The sequence below is a fragment of the Aspergillus piperis genome (genome assembly GCF_003184755.1).
Source record: "Aspergillus piperis CBS 112811 unplaced genomic scaffold BO85scaffold_8, whole genome shotgun sequence".
Taxonomy (NCBI): Eukaryota; Fungi; Ascomycota; class Eurotiomycetes; order Eurotiales; family Aspergillaceae; genus Aspergillus; species Aspergillus piperis.
Genome location: NW_020291598.1, coordinates 1,194,312 through 1,220,101, shown reverse-complemented (window position 1 = coordinate 1,220,101; position 25,790 = coordinate 1,194,312). Strand labels below are relative to the sequence as shown.

Below are 25,790 nucleotides of genomic sequence, written 5' to 3'. Positions count from 1 at the left end.
CCTGTCCACTACGATAGCGCGCTTGTGGCCATCTTTGCATCTGCCGTAAGGCTGTTCTTGTCCTGGCCTCTCGGACGTTGGCAGTGGCCGCGCGGCGACGTCGGAACGGTAACCAGTCGCGTGCTCTGGGTCTTTTGCGTCAGTCCCAAGACTCCATCGAGCTTGGAAGAGGCGGTTTTGTACAAGGGCCAAGTCCCCATCAGTGGATCTCACTGGCCTGCCCTCGTGGACTTTTCTCTGTTCCAAGCAATAGAAATGTCATCGAATCAGCAACGAACGTCTGTCGGAAAAGGCGGTCATGTTCCCTGAACCCCCTTACTGGGATGTCATGAACAACACCCCTCCTCGGCCACTATCTATCTATCTAGTATCTACTACCGAAGGCGCAGTTTTGGTGGTGGGTAGTAATCAATCAATAATCAACATCAACCATTAATAGATAACGGGGGGCCGCCTTTCCAAGACAGGCTGCCACTTTAGACTCCGACCTTCCGAACGGCCCAACTCGATCCGGATTGGTCTCCCGTCTTGGACTGTCGGGAACGGAAGAACACAATGTGCAACTAAATCCGAGTCAGCGAAAGCGCCCTTCATTACTATACCTTCCTTCCTATATATCTAGTGTGTGCTTCTCGAACTTCTGGTTGCGACTCATAAAGATACACTTCGAAGAAGCTCCTTCCAAGCTTTACTAGTCGTTATGATTCCGACCCGGACCAGTTCGGCACCTAATTGACTGACTAGATCTACTAATCCCCTATCGCCGAGACGCTCAGGGGTTGACTATAACTAACCCCTGGATGGCATCAACTACTCACTTGAGACAATAAGCTCATTATGATGAAGAGTTCTTATTCTCAAAATCGTCCTGCATAATGATACGCATGTGCACCCTCTCAGTGCCTGGCTCCAAGCGCACACATCAGCCTACATGTGTTGCATTATAGGCTGCAGGACAGAGTCCGGAGTACGCAACAAGTGAAGGTCAGCTCGGAGAAAGGCCTATATGACGAGAAATGTGGCACCTAAGACGCAACACGGTGGCTCCCTGAATTTGCCTTGTTGAAGCTTAGGAGGCACTCTACTCAAAGCTAGTTTAGGGGTTTGGTTACTGAATATAGTCAATAGACTGTTCTAGCTGCTGACTGTTGGATGCATAAGGTCGCGATCAGAGACATGTATGGTTATCAGACATAGATATGGAAGACCCCGATCTGTTGGAGATATTTGACTCCAAATTTGCCTACTGGGTACACAGGGTCGCAGGGATCACACAAAGATCAGGTGACTTAATACACGCTTCCGCACAAAGGACAGAACCTAACCTGTCTTTTGTATCAAGTAGGTGCATCATGGAATACGAGCATCGGCGCGTAACCAAAACCTTAGACGTTGTTCTTATCACAACAACCTGGTGGTATCCTCAAGCATAAACACAGGCCTAGCCTCGTAGTTCCCGAAAAGGCAAGGGGGCAAGTCAGGTGCCGGGAGTGCTGACATAAGAGCCCTACCGAGGGCACTAAGTCCAAAAGGGTTAGTGGACTTAGTCAGCCGCCCACACAGGGAAATCTCGCTACACCACCAAAAAAATCCCACGAAGAACGAATCCCCGACGACCTGAACCTCCTCGACCTGTCGACAAACCGCGCCCTCCGTCTTGACCGCGCAGACCCGTCAAGATGAAGCTCAACATCTCCTACCCGGCCAATGGGTCTCAGAAGATCATCGAGGTTGACGATGAGCGCAAGCTCCGTCCCTTCATGGAGAAGCGCATGGGAACCGAAGTCAGCAACCCTCCCCCTTTGGATATCCGCCCCCCGAAAACACCACAGTTGGAAAAGAGACGAAAAATGAGAAATACACGCAAAAATTATGGGAAAAGCAGAAGACTGATTGGGGTTTCTTTTATTGCTATAGGTTGCCGGCGACTCTCTCGGTGACGAGTTCAAGGGTTACATCCTCAAGATCACCGGTGGTAACGACAAGCAAGGTACGACTGGATTGCTTTTCCCCTGTTATTTCGGATTTGGGCTCGACTAGAAGGACTCGAATGCGAACAAGAATCTTTGGATATCATGGTTAAAAGAATGAACATTGGATGCTGACTTTGACGCTCTTCACAGGTTTCCCCATGAAGCAGGGTGGTATGTACCGACCGACGCAAATATAATCCGACAAAAACACAGCAGAAACTCATCGATTTTGTGTGCAGTTCTCCTCCCCACCCGTACCCGCCTCCTCCTTGCCGATGGCCACAGGTAAATGCGACCTGCCGATAATGGAGTTTACGAAATGGAAGACTGATGTCCGCTGCAGCTGCTACCGCCCCCGCCGCACTGGTGAGCGCAAGCGCAAGTCCGTCCGTGGTGGTAGGTTTTACCCAACAACAATACATCCGTTATTACCCTTCGAGTTGATCCGTTGACGCTTCGTTTTTACAGCCATCACCGGTCAGGACCTCGCTGTTCTTGCCCTGAGCATCGTCAAGCAGGGTGAGGGTGAGCTCCCCGGTCTCACCGACACCGTTGTCCCCAAGCGCCTCGGCCCCAAGCGTGCCACCAAGATCCGCCGCTTCTTCGGTCTCGACAAGAAGGACGACGTCCGCAAGTTCGTCATCCGTCGTACCGTCACCCGTGAGGGCAAGCCCGACTACACCAAGGCCCCCAAGATCCAGCGTCTGGTTACTCCCCAGCGTCTCCAGCGCAAGCGCCAGCGCATTGCCCTCAAGCGCCGTCGTGCTGAGGCTGCCCGCGAGGCTGCGTAAGTGCACCCTTTCCCCTTTGATGGGGCATGCACCCAAAATGTATGAACTGGACATCCGCTAACCATGCATGCGATACAGTAACGACTACGCCAAGCTCCTTGCCAGCCGTGTCCACGAGGAGAAGGCCAAGCGCGATGAGCTCCGCAAGCGGAGAGCGTCTTCGATGAGGAAGTAAATGTGTTTGTCCGCGGGGGTTAATGGTCGGGTTACGTCTCTGTTCTAGCTAAGGGAAAAAGGGTATTATAGAAAGAATCTCAAGCAAATGGGAAGGGGGATTTTTTTTTATATCCACCCATTTTCTCTTTTCCTATCTTCGAGTTCCGAAGCAGAGCGACCCAAGAACAAAAAGCTCCTTGGTTTGGGGAGGGAGAGATATTGAGAGAGAGAGGAGAGAAGGCGTCTGCAGCGGACCGAGAGACTTTGGCGTGCCGATATTGTCTGATCCAACCAACACATCAAAACCAAAAAAGGAAATGCTATATCTCTCCACAATTTTTATGGAAATGAAAGGGATTAAAAAATGTGAAAGAATTTCTTCGTTTTTTTCTTTACACACTTTTTTATTCTATATGGCCTTGCGACCATTATCCCTTCCCCTTCCCTGGCACGATTTAAAAAAAAATACCCATGGACTCCGGTTCTCCGCAGATGTTTTCTTCTCTTATGTGCGCTGCTTGTGAATGAAATGAAACTTCTTTGTATTCCAAATTTTAGTTGGTGTTTTTCTTTCCTTTTTTTTGGTTCTATCTATCCCCTGGTTGTAGTGTGTAATCATCCCTCTTTAGGACCCCTACTGTGGTAAAACCTAAAATTGTCCCAATGTAGCCCAGCCAGTGGATTGATTGATTAATTATTGTGTGGTCAGTACTCTTTTTCTGTGTACCCACAATTCTTAACCCAAGATCCCACTAGCGATCGTTAGTCAAGTGCGGAGTAAACAGACATAGACACAGACACCAACTGCACATCCAGCATAGGTCTGGCCAAACTCGAACCCACTTTATGTCTTAATTGTGTAGTATATATCATTTGGCATACATAAAGTATACGTAAGGGCGTACTATATTCACTCGCGTTACTACTACTGACACTCAATCCCTCGCTACTCAGCAGTGCAGGCAATGTATACTGTCACAGGGCTAGGCACCCAGTATATATTAGATGGTACTAATATTACTCCGTCTTATATAGAACTAGGCAGGTGAAGTCAAACCCCGCTAGCAGTAGTAGTAACATCCATCTAGTAGTATCTTTACGGAGCTAATTACTACATAGTATCAGGAAGGTGTGTTAGTAGTACTTCTGATATTAGTACCTCATGATAAGTTAAAAACATGAAGACCGCATCACCTATCTTTTCATCAGGTATATATACTCCCGAACGAACGCAGAATGACAAGATACTAAGCAACACAACATATATGTTAAATGTCATTCTCCCTATTCTTAACAATTAACTACCTACTACTAAGTCTATTTGATACAGCAAGACCAGAAGTTAGTACTACCCTTCGGTATAAAGTTTTACTTGCCTGCATAGTATTCACCCATAGTATCGTTGACCACTCGTAACTGACTTTTCAAAATCAAACAATCAAATCAGCCACCAAACCCATTGTTTCACAACTGAATAAATACACATCAATAGAGAAAACAATAAATCTTACTTCTTAGCCACGTACAAACCTACCTAGTATCAACTTCATTCAACCCCATAATTGAACTTACACTAAAACTCACTATACGAAGATTAAGAATGAGATATATATATACCTAACAAGTGTATGATGGATCCAAATGTCTAGAGGCGAAAAACGGGGAGGAAGCAGAACTTTTTGTTTTCTTTAATCCATCGGTCTTAAAGAGACCTTCAGTCGATGCATAGTGTATTCTACTTATCTATCACCTAGTCACTATATGTATGTATTGTATGTCAATCTTGTGATTGATATCATGTATGATATGATCCTATCCTAATGCTATAAGTACTAGCAGCATACTTAATCCTCCTCAATGAAAAGCACCTTATATTCTAGCTGCACAATATTCTTATACTATAGCACTAGTACTAAGTGAGTAAGCTGGAGTAACACCAACCGCAATGAACAGTTACCTTCAGCCAAGTAAAATACAACCACTGAGGGGGAAAAAAAAATAAAAATAAAAATAAAAATAAAAATAAAAATAAAAAAAATCAATATATTCTTATTGAGAACCCCCGCCTCGCCCACCCTTCTTATTTATTTATTTATTCACTCCGGGGAACATTTTCCGTCAGAATACTTATGCATCATTTGTGAGCTACTAACTACTGGTAAAGATACTTGTATTCCTAGTAAAACCTAAAAAGTATCACCATAGGTAATTATGGCATAAAGTCAAAATTGGAGTGCGAAAGGAAAAAAAGCAAGCATACTTATTAGTAGTGCAGCTGATCAGTAAGGGATGGATGGATGGATGATGGATGGATAGCATGCTGACAAGTCGGACTACTACTTACTAGTAGTAGTACTGATTAGACCCGGAAATATAAATCTCGGAACTGAATGTACGACTTGCAGTAAAGATCGATTTAGGGCTAGCCCGTGTGCATTTTACTCAACTAGTAGCTGATATCTCCGAGGTTTGATTTGACGTCTACGAATGCTTATTTCGTACTTTCTGTACTGATAAGTCCGTGTATTGTATCTAAACCTCAGTATTTCCAATCTGACTATAGTATCTATGTTAGAGTGTAGGACGGAATCCAATTCAGATGGCAATCTATTGTATCAGTAAAATTCCTATGTGATCCGCTCACAATAACGAAGAATAGTACATCATCAAAATGAAGACGACCAAGGGGAGAAAAAAACAAAAAAAAAAAAACAAAGAGAAAACCGTTGATATATGTACAGTATAAGTGCTTCAATTCAGCTGGTAATAGAAAGCAAAAAGGCGCCGCCGACTTTTTCATATCTCCCTTCCTTTCCACCTTCTCAAAGGTCCATAAGCTTCATAACCGGTAAATGCGTTAAATATAGTTTGACAGACGGAGGCGCCTATCCCGGGAATTCCGTGGCTAAAGAGTCCTAATTTCATGATCTAGGCCCTCCTAGAGGTATCCGACTACGCACGACAATAATTAAAAAAAAAGAAAAAGCAAATGTGAACCGCCTCCAGATAGCGGCATGTCCATCTTGTCCTCCATCACTGCCATGTGCCCTTACTAATCGTTTAGGCGACAGCGTGCGAGAACAGGAAGCTCACAGACTCGCCGTTGTGCGTACGTCTGCAGGCCTCTGCAAGAGTGGGGCTAATGTCGATCGTCTCGATCTTGTCGCACTGCTCCTTCTTGTCTTCGTGAGGAACAGTGTTGGTCACAACAACACGGCTCAGGCAGCTGTTGTTGATATTCTGAGTAGCCTTGCCGGAAAGGATACCGTGGACGACGATAGCGTTGACTTCCTTGGCTCCGTGCTGCATCACAGTATCGGCGGCCTTGACAAGAGTACCGCAGGTATCAGCCATGTCGTCAACGATAATAGCGATCTTGTCCTTGACGCTACCAACGAGAACCATGCGCGAGACCTCGTTAGGGCGGGGGCGCTCCTTGTGGATGAGAGCGAACTGGAGGTCGAGACGATCGGCGATGGCAGTGGCACTGTTCAAAATTGCTCATCAATATCGACTTGCAGTATATCGAGCATCCAATAAATCATATTCACTTACCGCTTAGCACCACCAGCATCAGGACTGACAATGATACAGTTGCTCACATCAAGGTGTTCGCGGATCCACTTCAGAATGCTAGGCTCGGCATACAGGTTATCGACGGGAACGTTGAAGAAGCCCTGGATCTGGCTGGCATGGAGGTCCATGGTGATGACGTGGTTGCAACCAGCAGTCTGGAGCATGTTTGCCATAAGCTTGGCGGTGATAGGAGCACGGCTCTTATCCTTCTTATCTTGGCGCGCATAAGGGAAGTTGGGAATGACGGCCGTGATACGTCTTGCGGAGGCGGTCTTGCAAGCATTGATCATGATGAGCAGCTCCATCAGTCCATCGTTGATATCATTGGGCCGCGTCGACTGCAAGATGAAAACTGCAGGGTGTACACATTAACCCAGGATCTTTTGCGGGCCTGAGTCTGAGCAGGCGGAGTGGACAACAATACCATCCTCATCTCGTACACTCTCTCCGATTGTGACACTGGTTTCCTGGTTCGAATATTGGAGGACCATGATCTTGGTCAATTCAATGCCAAGCCTGTCAATTGAAACGGCTCGTTAGTCCATGGTGTACTGCAAGGGTGCAGAAATAGTCCAGAACTATAGCGCATACCGAGCTGCCACAAGGTTTGCAAGCTCAGGGTGACTGTTACCAGTCAAGAGCTTGATCGAGTTCGAAGCCATTTTTGGAGATTGGAGAGAAACCGGAGGAGGGGTTCAGGTGAGAGCGGCGCGTGGAACCGGACAGGTGTAGAGGGGAGATTGATTTGGTGATTGAGAAAGAAATGAAGAAGAAGTTAGAGAGCAGAAAGTAGCATGCCCGAGAGATAGGAAACGCCCATCGACCGGAGAGAGAGCAGCGGATTGAAGAAGTTGAGATTCGAGCCGATGCCCCGCCGGCAGGTGACTTTTTCGCCCAGCAGAAAAAAGTTGCATCCCGTGACTCCCCGGATCCACCGCCCTTCACCGCCTCCAGACTACGGAGAAGCACCCGGCTGACTAACCGCGCATCGATGGCTGGATAAGGAGTGTTGAGATTGGGTGAAAGAACGAGAACATTGACTGGAATTTTCTAAGTAATTGACACATAGCTGAAGAAAGTACATGCTGCTGCAATTTGCAAAGTAAAATATAAGAAAAAAAATGGGAAATCTTCGAACCGATCCCCAGCATTCCAGTTGACCTGCACTTCAACTGGTCTGCCGGTTGCGGTCCATTTCCTACCACAACCCCCATGCCTTTGGTAAGGTACAAACTAGCTGAAAATGAAGATGTGTCAAACGCCATAATATGCTTCAGCATTGAGTCAAGGACACTGCGAGTGAGAGTGGGTTAAACCCCCAAGTCATCATTTACGCAATAAGGGATATTAGCGCCACCATTTTATGCAAACCCGAAATATTCACTGCCAGCCGTCATCGCAGTGTAAAGACGTTGCCGTAATGTTTCGTAGCTCTCATATTCTGGAAGATCCAGCTCTGTGCCACATAGTTAGCAAGCTGTGCCATATAGATATTCCCGGACATTGCTGGTGTACTTACGGTTGAAACAAGTATGAGAGCTTGGGAGACGATCCTTGTTGCCGTAATCACGGTGGATGTTGAAACGGCTGACTCCGTTCATGCCCTCAAGTTCCTTGAATCCATTCAGAGGCACCTTGCTAGTACCCGTAACGAACTGCAGAAGCTTGGCGCGTTCTTCCTTATCGAAAGAGCGGACCGCGCGCCAGAACCACTGAATCTGGGGCGAGGAGGCCGAGTAGTTATGATACTCGGTATTGACCTTCCAATCATCCACTTCGATTTCGGGGAGACCGGAGATTAGCAACTCGAGCTCCTGCTCGTTGAAGATGGAGATCAGATCGGAGGGGATGATCTCATGGAATCCTAGACAGAACGAATTAGCCACATACTCAATAGTCAAGGGGAAATGAGACCAAAACATACCCTTCAGGAAATTGTCCAGCTGCTCCTTGACGGAGCCGACCAAACGGTAATCGACGACCCGTTGGATGTATTCCTCCTTATTTTCTTCAGTGACAGGAATATTACGTCCGTTCTCAATGAGATCGATCACTTGTTTCTCTCCAAAGTCATCCGTCTCGACAGCGAAGGTCTCAGTAATGATGTCAGTAATGTCGTTTTCGAGCATCCAGAGAAGGGACTTGTAGTAGTCAAGGTCAAGCGTCTCCATATCCTTGATGGATACTGACCGACCGAGGATGCACTTGTAGACCGCACGGCTGAAATGGCAGTCAAGGACGCGTCCCTCGTACAGGGCTTTGCCGATGATACGTCCAATGAACTTGAAGAACATCAGATGTTCGGAGTTGACACCACTCAGACGGTTCGGGTGGAATGTAGTCCTGTCCGAAGCAACCGGGATGAACAGAGCGTAGTTGGGGTTGAACATGCCACGCGCGAGAACTTGGAACCATTCTCTAGTCACACCACCGGCATCGACACCCTCTTCACCATGGAAGCGTACGTTCAGCTTGCCATATTTCAGTTCGTCCGCTGTCTTGAAGTACAAGGACTTAAAGGAATCCAGGAAGACTTGGTCACGTCTAACAGACAGCTGAAGAGGTGGATGGGGGTGACGAGGCTCAGCGCCACGGGAATGAATGCGACGAGTGAAGTAGTTGCGCTTGTTGTCAAACTCTAGAACCTTGGGGTTCTTGACCAGCAGCGAGAAAGTGCCACTCATCAACCGGGGATTTTGTCGCACAAGCTCATTAAGAATCTTGCGATGTTCCTCTGTGAACTTAAAGAAGAGGCTTTCCATGCTGAGACCAGCGTCAACGGAAGTGGTCGACACAGACAACTCCCTACTGTTCCGGGCAAGAGAGGTATCCTTGAGCGTGGTATTCTTGCAAACCACCATTAATGCTTCGATCAAAGGCAGGAGAATAGTTGCGACGTTGAGCATGTTCTCCTTCTGTCGAATTACGGTCAAGCATTCGCTAAGTCTGGTCCACAGAGGCCCGAAAGTAGAGCATTCGTACAACGTTTGTAGAACATCTTCCTTAGCGGCATTGTCAGGCTCGGCTCCCTTCACCTTGTCCATCCGAGAAGGATCAAACAGGTAATCGAGAGCCGTGAGAACGCGCAATAATTTAGCCTGATCAGAACTGGCTGGCGAGAACTTAGCCAAAGCTAGACCCTGCATATCGGTACCGGTACGAGCCTGGTGAATGTGCGACAGCAATTCATCAAGATCAGTGAGAATAACAGTGCTCAGAGTTTGAGCCTGGCTGACCAGCTCGTTACCGATCACGTCCCTAGCCCCGGGCACAGCGGAAAGGTTGTTGATGGTGGAAAGTGTGTCCCGGAATGTCTTTCCGTTGCATTCACGAGCGGCGAGGATGTGGACGACCAGCTGCAAGTTGTGATCAGGGACAACTGGTGGTTCGATAGTTCTTCTCTTGTGCTTCTCTTCTTCAGCTGTGGTCTTTGCTTTCTCTTCCTTGGCGGCTTCCGATGGTTCCGTCTGCCCTGGCTGAGCAGTTTCAGTTTGCGGTTGCGTGGTCTCGACGGTGGGAAGCGGTGCATCTGTCATTGTCGTGTCCGTGGCAGATCCCGTCTGATCTGCCGGAACAGGTTGCTGCTGTTCCTGTTCTTCAGTCGGTCTCTCTTCCCGCGCCTGCTCGGGCTGCTTGCCCTTAGCCTTCTCCTCTTCCTCCTGCTTTTCCTTCTCCCGACGGAGCAAAAGTGTAAGAGGCTGTGTGATACTGCTTAGTAGACTTGATAACTGCTCCATGCAATTTGGGTTCTCCATGATCAACTTCCGGTCCAGTAAGGTTAACAATGCATTGAGAGCGAATTTGTTAGCCCTATTCTCCTTGCCCTTGCCCTTGCGGAGAGCCTTCAGCTTCAGGGCCGGGGAAGAGTCATGCTCGGTCAAGAAGAACCAAGCAATGTGAGGGTTGTACTGCGATAGGAAAGAAAGAGTTCCCAGGCACTGCTGTACAACCATAATCGGAGTCACTTCATTGCTCACATTCGAAGACCCCTGGAATGACAAGTTCCGTTTCACGGATTGAGGGGTTTTCTGAACCGAGGAGGGCTTAGCACGGAGTGAGAGCTGAGCAAAACTGCGTTCGATCGCCGAGACATCCGCACTACCGTCCTGAAGGACAGATAAGAGAAGGCTAATGACCTCCATCCTGTTCTGGCGGTTCTCGCACACGTTATGGAGAATGTCGTTCAACTGGTGGCGTGCGTTGCCTTGGAGAGGCATGAACATCAGACGCAGTAGCGTAGCGACGCCGGCCTTGTCCAGCATCTGGACAATCTGACGTCGTTGTTGCTTTTTAGGCTCTTGATCGTCGGCTGGCTCACGTCGGTGACGGTGGTCGACCCGAGTGATATCGCCGAATTGTGCCAATCGTCTGCCTGGCAACGCACGAGCTTCGGAAAGGAATTCTGGACCCAATGTTGCCAGGATTTCTTCGGGCTGATCAGCCAGAACAGCTTGACGTAAGGATGGGTCTAGCGTAGCCAGAAAACTAGCAGGGTCCATCTCTTCTGCATGAACAGGAGCCGGAGCCGGAGCTGCTGCACCTGCAGCAGCAGCAGCTTGTCGGCGAGCACTGTCACGCTCCCGGCGACGACGATCGGCCGCTTCTTGCTGCAGCAACTCCTCCCGGATCTCTGGAGGCAAGGCTTCCAAGAACTCTGGATTGATTTCACTGGGCTCTTCGCCAGCAGCAGCAGCCTGAGAACGTTGTTCTGCGAGCTGCTGCATGATGACTTCCTCTCTCAATTCTTCAGGCAAGGCTTCCAGGTACTCCGGATCGATTTCCATGCCAGTGATGTCAAGCTGACGGCCTCTGATAGTTGTGTGCACGCGGGGAGCAGGTTCTGACGGGCCTGCATCAGTCTCGGCTGCCGGTGCTGCAGCCTCGTTGCCGGTGTCTGTCCGTTGTACATCGTCCATGGGCTCCGTCTCAATACCGGACGCTTGTCGCTCTGCTTCCTGACGTTCCAGTTCTTGCTGCCGTCTGGCATTCTCCTCCTCTTCCTTGCGCTTTCTCTCTTTCTCCTCCTCTTCCCTGGCGATGCGTTCCTGACGTTCACGTTCTGCGCGTTCTTCTTCACGCCGCTTTCGCTCTTCCTCCATCTGCTTCTCCCGTCTCTTTTCTTCCTCAATTGCAGGGGGCACCAAGATCTTCAACAGGGAGTTGACCACACGCTGGGTCTTCTCAACGTATGCGCTGCTGAACAGAATGCGGGCCTCCTCTTGCCAACGGCTTCTGGTTGTAGCTAAGGCGAAGCTCACGGCTTGGGAAGGATCATCGCGAGTACGGGAAGGAGGAGCTTGGGGTCTGCCAAGGCCGAATATGTCTTGTATCCGGTTAGGCATTGCACGTCTATCAACATGGACGTGGATACCATCGGGACGGGTGATGACCCCAAATCCTGGGCCCCCTTGTCCGCCAATAGCCTGCAAAACTGCGTTCATGAAGCTAACAGGACTATCCATAGGAAGCAGACGTCCCGTCGATACGGGCTCCATGCCATGAACCCAGTCGGTGAAAGCTTCATTGCCAGGTACGCGGGGCTGACCACCTGTCTCGGAGCCACGGTCTGTCCGAACAAGAAGTGGGTTGGTCCCGTCATCGTTTCCACGGGCCGGAATTTGAGTTCTATGGAGTCGATAAGGCTGAATGGGAACGATACCGTGCCGACTGGGCATGATCCCACTAACCGCAGCCCACGCCGGCCGAGGACCATGGAATCGGGAGTGATGATGGCCTCGTGGCGGTTGCTCATCGCCTTCCCATCCCCAAGGATCCATAAGATCTTCCTCATCATCGAAACCTTGGTAGGACCCTTGGTCGTCGTCGGCATCCTCGAGTTCTTCCTCGAGTTCCTCGAGTTCCTCGTCTTCTGGGAGCATTGTTAGTGTCGGGTACACGGATGTTAATAAGGAGCACTTACCCTCTTCATCAGCCAGGTCATCATCGACGATGTCTTCATGCATATCCCCGAGACTGTCAGCCTGAAGATCTTCAACGCCGCCGGCAGCCTCATTGAGGACGCGGAACAAATCATCAAACCGCTGCCCATCGTCGCGCTGCTCTGCCTGTCGAAGACTATCGGCCAACTCATCCTCGAATTGATTCATGATCTCAGCTTCTTCGTCGTCTTCAGACATCTCTTCACTTTCCCATTCGTCATCATCACCTTCCTCCAGGCTTTCGTTATCATGATCTCCTGTGATTTCGCCGGCAAGGATTTCGTCGTCGTCCATGTCGGAATCGTCCTCGTCATCCTCGTCATCTTCGTCGTCTTCATCATCTTCATCGTCATCGATGACCACTTCGATGTCCATGCCGTTGTCGCCAGGAAGTCCCTCAATCGGCCCAACGCCTTCGATTTCATCTTCTTCATCACTGACTACCTCGCCATCGTCTTCTGGCAAGTCTTCATCATAATCCATCTCCTCACCATACTCATCGTCGTACATTTCGTCATCCTCCTCTTCCGATTCTTCGGAGCTGGTCTCCTCCTCGTGCCGAGGCTCGAGCATGCCCAGCGTGGAGTGGCGGAAGAGATCGGGGGTCTCCTCCCGGTCATCTTCCATATCCGAAACTGACGTAGCTGAGGAGATCTCATCATCTTCAGTTTCAGCGAGAGTGGAGATATCCGATGACTCACTCAACACCACCGCGGTTTGGGTGAGCTTGTTAAGAGGACGCAAAATGTACTTGATGACCCGTTTGGACGCTGGGAAGTTGAGGTCAATTTCAGCGACTGAAGCTGTCAGCGCAGAGATGAAGTGTTTTTCAAACATAGTCTTCGCCAATTGCCTGGTCGAAGACGCGAAAGCTGTCTCTCCAGAAACGAAGGCATATCCACTGAGCATTTTATCGAAAAGATCGGCAAGTGACATCAACCGAGAATACTTGGCGTCAAGGGGTTCATTCGAAGCATTTGCTTCCTTGTATGACCTCAGCGCATGTTCCAAGACAAATCGCCGCACAAAGGCAAGCTCGGGCTCGTCGTCTTCATTGAGTTCCTGTTCGTTACGTCGCCTTCCAGGCCCGCCGAATTCGCCCGTCTTTGTACATAGAGCAACAAGAACACGCATTGTCCAAGCAGAAGTGTTGCTTCGCTTCTTGAACGAGACCGATTCGTCATGTTCCATAGTGCCAACCGGCACTAACGCATTCAGGAGATAATTCAGAATCCCCGAGCGAGGCTTTGACGGGGTAGCCGCATGAGGATCTGCCTTGCGAGAGAAATTGATGAATTCAACCTTTGTGCGATTATAGGACGACAGGAGCTCGGTCAAGCACTGCAAGAGGAAACACCGGTAAATGTAGATTGGGTGGTCGTCCGCCTTGAATGCCGGCTTGTCTGACTTCTTGGAGTTGCGTGTGGCCTGCGCGTCGGTGCTAGAAACAGACGGAGAAGGTTCATCAATCGACATTTCCACATCGGTTTGAGTTTCCGATTGATCGGGGGCCGATGGGTCTGTGCTCTCGGTGGGAGCCTCCTTATCATCGACATCCTTGTAAGACAGAAGCTCAGAAAGTAGATAGTGGATAACGCCATCAGGGTTCTCCACCACAGGCGGCTTGAGATCAGTAGATTTAGCCTTGTCCTTATCCTCAGATGATGCTCCACCTGTCTGGCCCTCGCTCTTCTCCGGGCTGTCAGGTGCTTCTTTGACCGTTGTGGGATCTGAAGAGCTGTTCTTTTTGTCGGCCTTCAGCGTGAGAATCTGGGGTCGTTGGCGGTTGTCATAACGCTGCAACTTCAACTTTTCATTTGACACTTCAACAAAAATTTCAGGGGATCTGAGGACAAGATGATACATTTGTCGCACGTAGCCGGTCGTATCGATCTGGCGGGACGATTTGGATTCGAAGTTGGCGACAATCTCACTTCTCATGATCTGCCGGATGGTGTCCTCATCTTCAATGATGTGTCTTAAGATTAACATGAAAGCTCCCTGAAGCTTCTCATTTGTGGAGCTAGACAATTGTTTGACCATGACGAATAGACGTTGCAGGCTTCGTTTCTCTCCCAAGCGCACAGCAATGCTGCGACTGCGTGTGAGTATGACAAGAATTCGACAGATCGAAAGGGCCAATGTTTCATCCTTGCCTATTCTAGGCAGTATTTCGACTAATGCCTCATAAAGCTGCATTTTCTGATCCAGTGATACAAGAGGCTCCTCCAAGTGAGCTGGTTGCTCGTCGTCTGCACTTGGGTTCTCATGATCAGGGATAGTCCAACGAATCTGAGGTGGCTGGCAGTCATCAGAAAGCAACTTCTCCAGCACCAGGAGGACGTGGCCGATCCAAGGAAACGATTCATCGGACGACTTTTCGGGTAATACTTGAATGAATCCAAGGAACGTCGTGAAGCATTCTTTAAGCTCACCAAGGGTTGCGGTATACATTTCCCGGTCCTGGACGACTAGAGCGAGAAGGTGAGCATAGGCGGCCACCTTTCTGCCAGCAGCCTGGAAATTCTCCATCTGTAAAGAGACCAAAGATTGCACAAGAATCTCGCCTACTTCTCTTCTAAAGCTTTCCGCGTCGCGGTGTCTTCTTGTTGCGGAGGCAATTAGATCCGCCAACTCGAAAGAGACGTCGTGGTGCTCATTCAAGATGTCCAAGCAACGCTCAATCAAATTCGAGCGAACCTGCTCACGTTCCTTATCTAAATCCTCGATCGTAGTCACCTCACGCCGTCTCGTAGGCTGTTCGGAGCGTTGTTCTGGTGACTGATTTGCCGGAAGGGTTGAAGGCTCCGACGAACTACCACCGGGAGCGTTAGAGATACGGGGCGTGATTATTGGAGATTCCTCATGTTCATCGCTCCCTGTGGCATGGTCGTCGTTCAAGATATGGGTCAGGGCTCTCGCCAGGAATTCAGAGCCATGTCTAACTTCGCTGTCTTCAGATCTGCCCTGGCCTTGGTCTTGACGGGACGCATCGTCGGCCGGTCGGCCTGAAGCTTGTGCCAACAGCATGGCAAGTGCAGACCGCTCGAGGAACCCATTGTCAAACGACGGGGCATCGCTTGCCGGCTCGTCAGATCCTTCAGCCCCTGACGTTGAGCGAATCGACTCGATGTCACCAGGGGATGGCTCTGCCCTTGGAGGGGCTCTTAGCCGACTTTGTGCCCTGCAGTACTCCTCGGCGGCGGCATATACGTTGTTGCAGCGATAAAGCGCTTCCTTGGCAAGCTGTCCATCGAATCCCTTCTCTTGTAAAGACACCATGCGGTCCTTGTTCACGACGAACATTCTTCTCGCGACGTCTGTCACCATAGGAGGCACATCGGAGCTGCGAGCAGCTCCTGTCTCATATTCACCATCGAGTGACGAACGCAGAATGTCAATCAGACATTTGACAACAGAACTGGAGGACTGCGCGGCGAAGTCGGAATTCCACATGTCCCGAGCCATCGGTAGAATCTCCATCCGAAGGTCCACCAAGAACTGGCCCGGTTGAAAGTAGTCGGGGCGATCCCGGTCACGGTCGCTGGTCATGGCCTGTGTTTGGCTGGAATCGACGATGTTCTTCCCCGAGGCAAGCTCGGAGAAGAAGCTGAGGATAATTTTGATGCCGCCGTAAGCGGAGGTGAGTCGTGCTGAGACATCTTGTTCAGATTCGGCGACGGATTCCGGCGGGGTCAGGGCCTTGACCTCCTGTACAAAGAGGTCGCAGATGTCTTTCGTTACTTTCAGGCCTCCGTGTCTCTTGAAGGAGAACAAAACCAGGGTAAGGTAGTGTGAATGAGGACGGTCTGCGGTAGCTACAATATGGTCAGCATCCAGGGAAGAAATGAATAAGGGAAAGGAAACCAGCCTACCTTCGAACAGAAGATGGGAGAACGAAGACAGTATAACAATCAGGTAAGCGAACCGGAGCTTGGAGTTGTCACTAGCGTTTGGAGGCTGGAATTGCAATTGCTCTAGCACGGCTCCGGCAACAGCATCCGCCACCAGAGTTGCATTCTGCTTCTGATAAAGATCCGTCCTCCTTTTTCCAATCAGACCAAGTCCCAAGTTATGGAAGAAACCAGTGATTGAAGAAGGCAACGAGCTGAGGAGATACCGGAGGGCCTGAACATTCTTGAACGCTACACCGTCTTCGGCAACCTTGGCTGTGGTAGGCTCTTTGGACTCTTGGGCAACTCCAGGTTGGGCACTATCGCTAGCAGCTGGACTTTCCCTACTAGGCTCTGTACCAGGTACGATGGTGTTTCCTTCGGAGTTCAGTTGTCCCGCGACAGGGTTGGATCTTTCGGGAGCTGAGCCAGTTTGTTGCACTTTGGTTGCCTGATCCCAGGTGTCGGGTATGTTCTTCTCAAGCAGTATCTCCTCCCAGACACACGCTGCATGCAAACCTCCCAACTTATTCACAAGGGAGCAATATCGGTCAACTAGGTTAACTTGAGCGAAAGCGGAGGTTTGCTGGCTCGGACGTGTCTGGTACAAAGGCATCGAATAGATCTCACGGAGGAAATCGGTTAGGATAAGGGCAGCCCCCATATGCTTTGCAAAGAATGTTCCATTTGCCTTGGATATACTGAGCGTTTCCTTGCCCTTTTCTTCGGATGTACTGTTGGATGTCGCCATGATCAACGGTGTGAAAAATCCCGAATGATTGGGCTCCTGCCAGAAACTCGAGAGCATATCGACAGCTCGCTCCGTTCGCTGGACGAGGGATGGCACAACCAAGTGAGGCTTCGTTTCTGCAAGCATATGCACCAGGACGGCAAGTTCCTGGTTGGCATCCGTGTTATGGAAATCATATGGGAGGCTTTGCAAAGTCGCGAGATCCAAGACAAACTCTACACCCCCGGATTCAATGAAATACGAGCAGTTGGGCTGGTTCTCGAAGAATGCACCCAGGAATCGGACGACAGGGTACAAATAGTCTGTGGCAGTGAGACCAGCCGCGTCCGTTTCCTTCGGCTCAATGTTGTCATTTGACGATGGAAGGATCTGGCTTAGATCACCGAGCTGTAGCTTTCCGCCGTTAGGGAGCTGATCGGACGTCAATTGAGGCACACCGAAGGTGGAGGCATCCTCGGCCTGATCGCCATTATCGATCCCGATCGCCTTCAGCAAGTGGGCAGTAGAGCCCGAGATGATTGGCTTTCCATCCGGGTTCTCTGTCCACAACTTCGCACCCATTCCGACTGACCAGGCCTTCGCTCTGCACAAGAGTCCAACACGCGCAACCATCACGATAACTGCAGTCATGATGTGAGCCTTCAGAGCCGGATGATGCCGCACCAACTCATCAAAAGTGGTACCTAAAGAACGAACGAGGTTGGGATCGTCCTTTAGACACCTGACATGCTCAGGGTTCTCAAAAATCTCAAAAAAGCTCTCCAGAGCATCGGAGGACTTGAACAGATCGAGACCAGAGGAATTCAAGCAAATGGCTCCAAAAGCGGAGGGAATGCACGAGAGAGCTTCGGCGGCGGGCATGATCCCAGGGGCTAAACGCGTCTCTGCCGACCTTACAATAGTATATTCCCGAGGGCCCCGACCATCTTCTGCGGTTGTCTCGGTAGCACTGGTCTCAGGAAGCCTCGAGGTCTCACCCTCAACATCAGCACTTTCAGGTTCGACAACTATCTTCTCCTGGGCCTTCAATTCGGAAGAAGTAACGGCCTCCAAGAAGCTCTTGCTTAGCCCAGCTTCGGCAATCACTGCGTAGCTCGTAGGCTCGTTGTGAATGAAGCTGCTCAGGATGTTGACCGCGTTGCTCCAGACGTGAGAACCAAACACCCGAGCGTTTTCCAACACAAGGCGTAGGGAGGTCAGCAACTGAGGAGAATCTATCAAATTCCGAAGGACACGGTCAAATCCGCCGCCATTGTGCTGCATGATATGGTTGACAAATCTAAACATCCAGCGCAGAGCTTGTTGTTGGAAATAAGGAATTTGATAGTCAATCGATGGAGTTTTGTGCTGTGAAGGTATTCCAGCTCCCCTGTTTACGTTTTCAAAGGATGATTTGGTTTCGTGATCGATCAAGTCCGAAATTGCGTCAAATCCCTTAGCGCTAGTGAGTGTGCCCAGTGCATCACGGACAGCATGGACGAAAGTGTCCAGGAATTCCATGATGCGGGAGTAAACTCGACGGGCCTTTTCTGTCCGGAGGTTGAGAACATCAACAAACATGGGGATCAGGCCAGCAGCAACGAGAGTTTCTGGGGTCCTGGTACTAGAGCCCGGAAGCGTTCGTAACAAAGCGAGCAACGCATCCCGCCACTCATCCTGGCTACCATCTTCACCATCAGTGTCTTCCGAACCCAGCTCATTGACGGTTTTGCGAGTCAAGAACATCAGCACACCATGATTTACATTGACACTCAATGCGCCACAGACGTCAATCGCGCGTGCCTTGTGCTTCGCAAGAGCATCAAGAGCCTGGAGGGCCAATGTCTGCAATGTCCGGGAGACTGGGAGGTCGCCACTGGCACCTAGGTGGACCAATTCGCCGAGCTGATAGGCGAGCTGCAGACGTTTTGGCTGCTCCATGTCATACTGAAGGACTTTCTGCTGGAACAGCGGCTCGGGATAAACGTAAGCTAGGTTAGTAAGGGCGAGGATTCTGATCGCCAGAATTTGCTCCCGCGTGGAGTCTGACGTTGCCAATCCCTGGGCTGTACGTATCCTATGAAGCAGTTCGTATTTTGAATCATCTGGTACTTCGTCTACATGCGCGGCAACAAGCTCTTCAGCGCTTGTCGAGGAAATCTTCGAATATGGTAATTCGAGTGTCTTACCACCCCGCAGCGTCTCGTCCTGCTTTCCCGGCGTCGAGGTTACAGATGCAGGCGAATCCTCGGCAGTGGACATACGGCTCAGACGTGGTGTGGGATGGGTGTGACTTCTGCGTAGAGGCGTGGGGGTGGTAGGGGCCTGTACCGATGGTCCACCAGTGCCGGTCTCCGGTGCAGTCTTGACCGGTTCTGATGAGCCAGACGGATAATAAAGCAGGCGCACGTTACCCCATTCATCCCAGCTTTCATTCTCCCGTACAAGGACAGACATATCATTGGCATTATGCCGGGCCTGAGATGCCTTTTCCTTGGACTTGATCGAAGCTACCGGGGACACTGCCGTTCTTCCTGGGACAGAAGGGCGCGGAAACGGCGCAGCAACTTTCTGCAATTTCTCCAAGTCGATGTTGTAGTGGGCTGCCAGCAAGCTGTGCTGGATATGGGAGCCACCGCGTTGGCGTGAATGATACCGCTGTGCCAGACACAAAGATAGACGGAGGGTGGACTGAAGCAGAGAGAGCGAGGTGGTGTTCAAGAGTTCGCCCAGGCGTTCACTGCTGCTGTACAAGCTACGATTACCGCACTTTTCCAGCAGCAGCCTAGAGAAATCAAGAATAACCTCTAAAAGCTCCCTGTCTCCTTCCGGTCCATATCCAAGCTCAGCTAGCTTGGCATCGACATCCTGAGGTTTTCCTGCACTTTCACCATGCACGTAAGACTCCACCAGAAAGTCTTTGCCGAAAGGCTTCGTCTGAGGACCGTTGTTCAGGGCGTATTTCTCGATGGCAGATGCCAAGATCTCGTCGAAGCGGTTAAGCACGTTAATCCAATGGTACAGGTCGCCTCTGGGGAAGGGCCATATGCGAGAGAAGGTGTTGAGATGCGAAGGAAGCTCGGGGACTGGAATAGTGGTGGCACGCGCTACGAAATCTGCCAGATATGGGGACTGAATTGATAGAAAGAGCGAGGGAAAATTTCAGTTAGCCTTGCAGACGTGACAGATGGAACGCGGGGTGAAAAAGAGGGACTCACGATCGTAGCCTCGTGTTTTTGGCTCGCCACCTTCTTAATTCTCCCCATTATGACAGTTTAATGACAATGGCAATCATGAGGAGGCTAAGAAAGCCAGGAGGGCGTCTCCTTGAGAGGGTGGCGGTTGATCTCTTAAGACCGGGTCGCGGAGCAGGTCGCGAGGAAGACCTTATGACGTTTTTTTTTTCGGACCTCTCCTTCCTCAACAAAACCCGATGAATGGAAGAGAGAGGAACAAGTTAAATGGGGAAATCCCGCTGGATCACAGGAAGCCAAGTAAAAAGAATGAACTTGGGTGATTCCAGGCGATCTAAACACTTCCGCGACAGGTGGGATGGCCTAAAGAAGATAAGGACTGAGGGATGCGGCTTCGCCCAGTATCGCTGGGAGTCAGTAATGACAGGGGACGGTGCAGGTCGTCAGCCCTGAGACTTTGACATCCAAATAAATTAGAGTTTAGATGAATGAGGACGCAAGAGCGATACCTGGGGGCAGGGTGGGAGACGAAAAGATTGTTGCAAGGTTGATGGAGGGGGAGGAAGAGAGAGGAAGAGGAGAATGTGGTAGGTGTTGGAAGGTTCGTGAATCCGATGATGGGCTTTGGGAGCTCTGGGCGGCTCTCACTCAGTCAGTCAGTCAGTCAGTCAGTCACTTTCACTTTACTTGCCTGGGTTCCCGCTGGTCGCGGTGTGGCTCCGGCCAGCCGGAGCGGGTCTTCTTCTTTCCCCGCCGGCCAACAACAATAAATTAAAAATGACCTGCCTTACCTTCATCTCACTCTATCTATTTGCTCCTACGGAGTAGACTACTACTGCCTGACTTCGTACGACTGGGTGGTAGTATGTGTTACTGTCGTTGCTACCCCTAGGTATCCTACTACTAGTAGAGCTGCTCATCCCACTTTTGGGCTTACATCGGAGCCTAATACCTTACTCTAAAGTCAGGCTTACTCTTGACCTTTTTTGTTCAGGCCTCTATTCACTGCCCGTTTGCTACGATTTGAAGCAGCCTGGCGGTTAGTTATTTCCCCAACAAATTTCTCTGTTCGATGACCAGGGTCTTCGTTCCAGTTGAACCTCACCTAGATATACCAAGCTGGCGCTATCCCATAGCCATGTGGGCTATTAGTAGGCCTATCTAGGAAGCTGAAACTCCCAATGAGCATAGCTCCACAGGAGCATTATGATTCGGGGAATATCGTGTTTTGTTCGGGAGTGAACGCATACAGGTGGGGTGAATGACAAACAGGAGTTGCATGAGTGACGTCTACCAACAGAGGTTTCGGTGAGGAGTACTATGTTGTCCCCACTACTAGTATTACTTGAGTGGTTTATGCAAACGTGTGCGTTGGAAATAAAATATATTATTATACCAATGAAGAACTGTTATACATTAGTCGTTCCCGCCTCAGCTATCAATTCATCCCCATGATTCATCAACAATTTTCAGTTCGTAGCAAGACTTGGCAGATCGCCATCCCATTGGATCTTCATGGTCGATGGGAATGGCCAATAGCTGCTTTGGTCTGCAGTCATATACATCGAAATCCCTCCAGGTCCAGCAATCCTCTTCAATTGGCCTTGAGACCCAGGGGCCCGCCGGAGGTTGTCTAGACGTCCCACCACCCTGAGCATTGTCGTGAGAGCCAGCTTACAGATGCCCATGCCTAGGCATTGATGAGGCCCAAATCCAAAGTGGGCGTATAGGCTCATGTCGCGGTCAAGCTTGACCTTCTCCGGCTCGGGAAAGCTGCGGGGATCCATGGAAGCCGAGACCTACGAAAAGGAAAGAAGGTGAGTAAGTGTCTGCTAACTCCGGGGAACTTTCCACTGAAGGAGGCTTAACGCTACTTACTAGGTTGCATAGTACACTTTGACCGGGCTTCAAAGTATACTTTGACCCACCGTCATCAACGACAGTAGGCTTCGCGACCAGTCGCGGCAAGCCGACGGACGATCGCAACCGAGCTCCTTCCATGAAGCTGAAAAAATGTGTCAGTATATGTCTTTGCAAACCACTCAATGAATATGATTAGTGGCATTTCCCGGGTTCAGGGGGAGCTTACTATCGTAAAAGAAGGGAGTCAGCCTCGGATGTGTTTTCTTGGGCAAGTCGTTTGATGTCGGGCAAATGAACGGATCCTTCATCTGAGAGGTAGTAATCAAGGCATTGCGAGAAGAGTTGGGCTTGGTTTGCCACCATGCCACCCGCTGTTGGTAACAGATGTGTCCAGACAATGTCGGCTGGAGGAATATTGCTGTGCAGCAGACGCTGGATCATGTGTTCGCCGTATTCACTGAGGACATCGTGCCGGTGCAGACTGCTAACGATGTTTGCGATGAAGCCGGCCTTGTTGACAAAGTCAACATTGGCCATGGTCAGATCCCCGAGCTGTTGAGTCACATCGCGGGCAGTGTGGTTCAGCTGGAAGGACGTTCCAACATCGGCATCGTAGAAAATGGAGGCGAAGACAAGTGCCAATATTTCGTACAATTCAGCCTCGGTAAAAATGCCCCTGGGATTAGACTCAGTCTTCAGGGGCAGAGAGAATACGTTTGCGCAGAAATGGGCCTGGGCGTAATTTGCGACATCTCGAACGATATCGACCTGATTGGCTCCGCCCAGCTTGTAAGAATGCTGGCGCAGGAGCTTTATGGTGATATCCTCATAGAATCGCTTCACCTCACTCTCCCACTTGTCGCGGTATAGGGCCGAGCCCATCATCCGGCGCGATGCAGCGTTGGGTGGCTTGTCACCCGACAGCATGAAATCCCGACCATAAGGGTGATTGTTGTGACGCATCAAAAATTCAATCTTGCTTCCCCAGGTTACCTTAAACGCCTCTTGGTCGTTGAGAACTGAAATACAGGCCGCATTAGAGCTGATGAATTGCGGCGTAGGCGTATAGCTCGGCCGGCCCCAGCTGTAATCCTGAGCAACCGAGAGCTTCTCAAGGATCTTCTTATTCTCAGATGGAATGACCAGAGGAAAGTGTGCGTAAATTGAATCTCCTTTAAAGTGATTGGGAAATGCACGCAGCACCAGTTTGTAAAAGACCTGCCCTTGGTCAACCGAGTCCTGAGGCTGTATTTCGTGATAGGCCCAGTTCGTGAGATGCTTTGGTGTGTAATCCACCGTATAGAAACGGTCGCCACGGACAAGGGAAACTGCATCGGAGAGAATGGCCCTTGAGATCGTGAAGTTTGTGCACAAACCGCTTCCAGGCACTACTGCGTCTTTCGTAGCCTCGACGATAACACCGGGATACATCTCCACCAGGTCAGGCTCATCATACAGGTTCTTGAGCTGGGCAGCAATGTATGGATCAGGATTGATTTCCTCGAAGGTCTTGTAGGGCGCAAGGTCGAAAAACTTGCGGAACTCGTTCAGGGTAGCCAAGTTCCAAGAACGCGCCTGCAAAATACCGAGGGCCTCGATATTTCTGAAGACCGATGGAATGTTACCGGCACCAAAGGCACCGGCACAATCCTCAACGCCATCCGCAAACATGTTCGCAAGGTCGTCATCATCAAAGGCGCCATCTGCATTACGCTGTAATCCAGCAAATGGACGGTCCGGGGGCTGCTCTGGTAAGCTTGCTTCCCACTTGGCCACGCCCCTAAGAAACTCTGGTAACGAAACATTGTTGGGATCCTTTCCTGGAAACAGATCTTTGTACAGATCCTGTGTCCATTTTTCGTCACGCTGGGATACGCAAGCATGCCAGCGGTAGACGAGGTTAAACTCAGCAGACACTTGGTTTCCGGTGGCTTCCGCTGGAGCGCTTCCTAGCAAGCTATCCTGGATATCAGCTCGGGGGTCTAAGCTCCACAGACTGTCTGTTCGATTGATATTCAATATGGTCCGAACGTAGTCCTTGAGGATGATGTTTATGTATAGACCACACGTGACCAATCGACCAGTCTGGAAGAGATCGTTGTCGTATCTCGTGCTGGCGTCGACATCAGACTCATCTGGCTTGGTAAAACGGCCGCCTTCATTGATAGTCGCCAAATTTTCGACAACATAGTTGTGGAAGCGGTTGAACATCAGTAGAAGCACGCCGACGCCAGGAGGAAAACCGAGAACTCGTTTGCTGGAAAAGCAGTCCGGCTTGAGTTTTCCATCCTTGAAAGTCCTGACGAGGTTCTGCTCGTCTTGATTGTTGCCATAGAGAGGTGAAAGATCCAAATACGAGGAGGTCTTGTTCAGAGTATAATCATTGCGATCCGTTTGGAACAGATCTTTGAGCATGTCAGTTGGGAGAACTTGAAAAACCAAGGATGATTTAAGCAATGCGTACCGTGAATAATGATGGAAGCAAGGTAGAACAAGACACTGGATATCTTGTTCGGATGCTCCTTGTATTCCTTTCTTTCCAGGAGGGACTCAAAAAGCGTGCTCGGATCCGGCAGCGAAGGCGACTGAACAGTTGTTGGCCGTACAGACCTGGCGTAGTGGCTACCAGCTGCTCCAATATGAGGCCAGAGGAAGTTCTGTCAATGGAGAGTTAACAAACACCTTCCAGAAGGGTTCCGGGGCGCACTATACATTTCCTGACCCATCGGCCTTGCGGTAAGAAGTATCCCGGCCTAGGTATCTACATTCCTCAATCAGTGTCATATAGAATGTCATGTCACAACAAACTTACGAAATCGGAGGATGTTCCAGATCATTCCAGAGCTGCTTGAGGAAGGTGTTCGTCAAGTCCTTCCCACTCTTAGAAGTCGAAGGGAGCCCGGCAGCAAGCTGGAAACGGTCAGACGGACTCAACTGGCTCAAAAGGCAAGAGTAAGCACTTACCTGAATGACTCGCTCCATTATATAATGTCTATCATCGACTGGTTGACCTGTTACAGCATCCTTAACGACCTCCAGCAGGGCCTTGATATCAGTAAGGTCGCCATGGCTGAGGTCCTTGACAATTCCCGTCTCAGCGGGCTCAGTGACATAGGTCCCGTTTCCAGTCGCCGTAGGTAGAGGCCGCAAGGATGCCGAAATAGCCTTTTCAACCTGGGAAATTGTGCTCCCAATGCCGTTCACAATGGAATGATTATTTGAGCCAGACATTGCGTATAGGGCTAATATTATACAAGTCGATGACCAAGAGGTACAATGCCGCTGCATACGCGAAAAGCCAAGATCAGCATGATGTCCCAATTATGCTTAACCTCGACTCTACAAATAGGGAGAAAGAGGGGTCGATAGATCTCCATCTCATGATTCTAGGACTATGGATTGTCCCAAACAAGACCCACCTCATGAAGTCATAGAAAGGTTGCTCACCTTGGGAGTCTAGACGTTCTGGAACCGCGCCGGCTACCAAGGAATGCGAACGGCGAGGACGTTGAGTTGCGGGGAAAGAACTTAGTTAGGTAAACAAGAAGGGTATCAGTATAGACAAGAATAAATCCCCTTGGTGATGGGAGTTGAGGTATATACTATGAAGCAGGGGACTCAATGCGAGAATGCGCATGAAAAAAAAGTTGGGGGAGATTAAGCAAGGAAAGATAT

At 50.0% G+C, this 25,790-nt stretch overlaps 4 protein-coding genes across 4 annotated transcripts; 1 reads left to right on the top strand and 3 right to left on the bottom strand.

The window, feature by feature from the left end:
* Positions 1–1,679: 1,679 nt before the first annotated feature.
* On the top strand, positions 1,680–2,939 carry BO85DRAFT_459313 (40S ribosomal protein eS6; the record flags this gene model as incomplete). Its single annotated transcript, XM_025661643.1, has 7 exons — positions 1,680–1,784; positions 1,918–1,990; positions 2,124–2,144; positions 2,213–2,258; positions 2,317–2,369; positions 2,442–2,760; positions 2,843–2,939. 7 exons carry the CDS (start codon positions 1,680–1,682, stop codon positions 2,937–2,939), a joined length of 714 nt encoding a protein of 237 aa, XP_025516038.1.
* A 2,672-nt stretch (positions 2,940–5,611) lies between these two features.
* Positions 5,612–7,339, bottom strand: BO85DRAFT_519986 (ribose-phosphate diphosphokinase). The gene is made up of 4 exons (XM_025665094.1): positions 7,088–7,339; positions 6,921–7,012; positions 6,476–6,848; positions 5,612–6,407 (listed from the first exon to the last, which is right to left on the bottom strand). The coding sequence occupies exons 1-4, from the start codon at positions 7,156–7,158 to the stop codon at positions 5,981–5,983; spliced, it is 963 nt and encodes a 320-aa protein (XP_025516037.1). The 5' UTR covers positions 7,159–7,339; the 3' UTR covers positions 5,612–5,980.
* Positions 7,340–7,857: 518 nt separating this feature from the next.
* Positions 7,858–20,324, bottom strand: tom1 (E3 ubiquitin-protein ligase TOM1; the record flags this gene model as incomplete). The annotated part of the gene is made up of 6 exons (XM_025663490.1): positions 7,858–7,952; positions 8,016–8,360; positions 8,421–12,365; positions 12,417–16,253; positions 16,311–20,190; positions 20,277–20,324. 6 exons carry the CDS (start codon positions 20,322–20,324, stop codon positions 7,858–7,860), a joined length of 12,150 nt encoding a protein of 4,049 aa, XP_025516036.1.
* A 1,397-nt stretch (positions 20,325–21,721) lies between these two features.
* On the bottom strand, positions 21,722–25,346 carry BO85DRAFT_487921 (peroxidase/cytochrome P450 family protein; the record flags this gene model as incomplete). The annotated part of the gene is made up of 7 exons (XM_025663489.1): positions 21,722–22,051; positions 22,131–22,257; positions 22,342–24,520; positions 24,580–24,772; positions 24,828–24,876; positions 24,928–25,025; positions 25,080–25,346. The coding sequence occupies 7 exons, from the start codon at positions 25,344–25,346 to the stop codon at positions 21,722–21,724; spliced, it is 3,243 nt and encodes a 1,080-aa protein (XP_025516035.1).
* Positions 25,347–25,790: the final 444 nt, after the last annotated feature.

Bases quoted from the DNA above. Each gene is read 5' to 3' on its own strand.
- BO85DRAFT_519986 (XM_025665094.1), bottom strand. From the start codon at position 7,158: ATGGCTTCGAACTCGATCAAGCTCTTGACTGGTAACAGTCACCCTGAG. The intron at 6,849-6,920 runs GTATTGTTGTCC...TACACCCTGCAG, and splicing joins GAGTGTACGAGATGAGGATG to TTTTCATCTTGCAGTCGACG. The intron at 6,408-6,475 runs GTAAGTGAATAT...AATTTTGAACAG, and splicing joins GATGCTGGTGGTGCTAAGCG to TGCCACTGCCATCGCCGATC.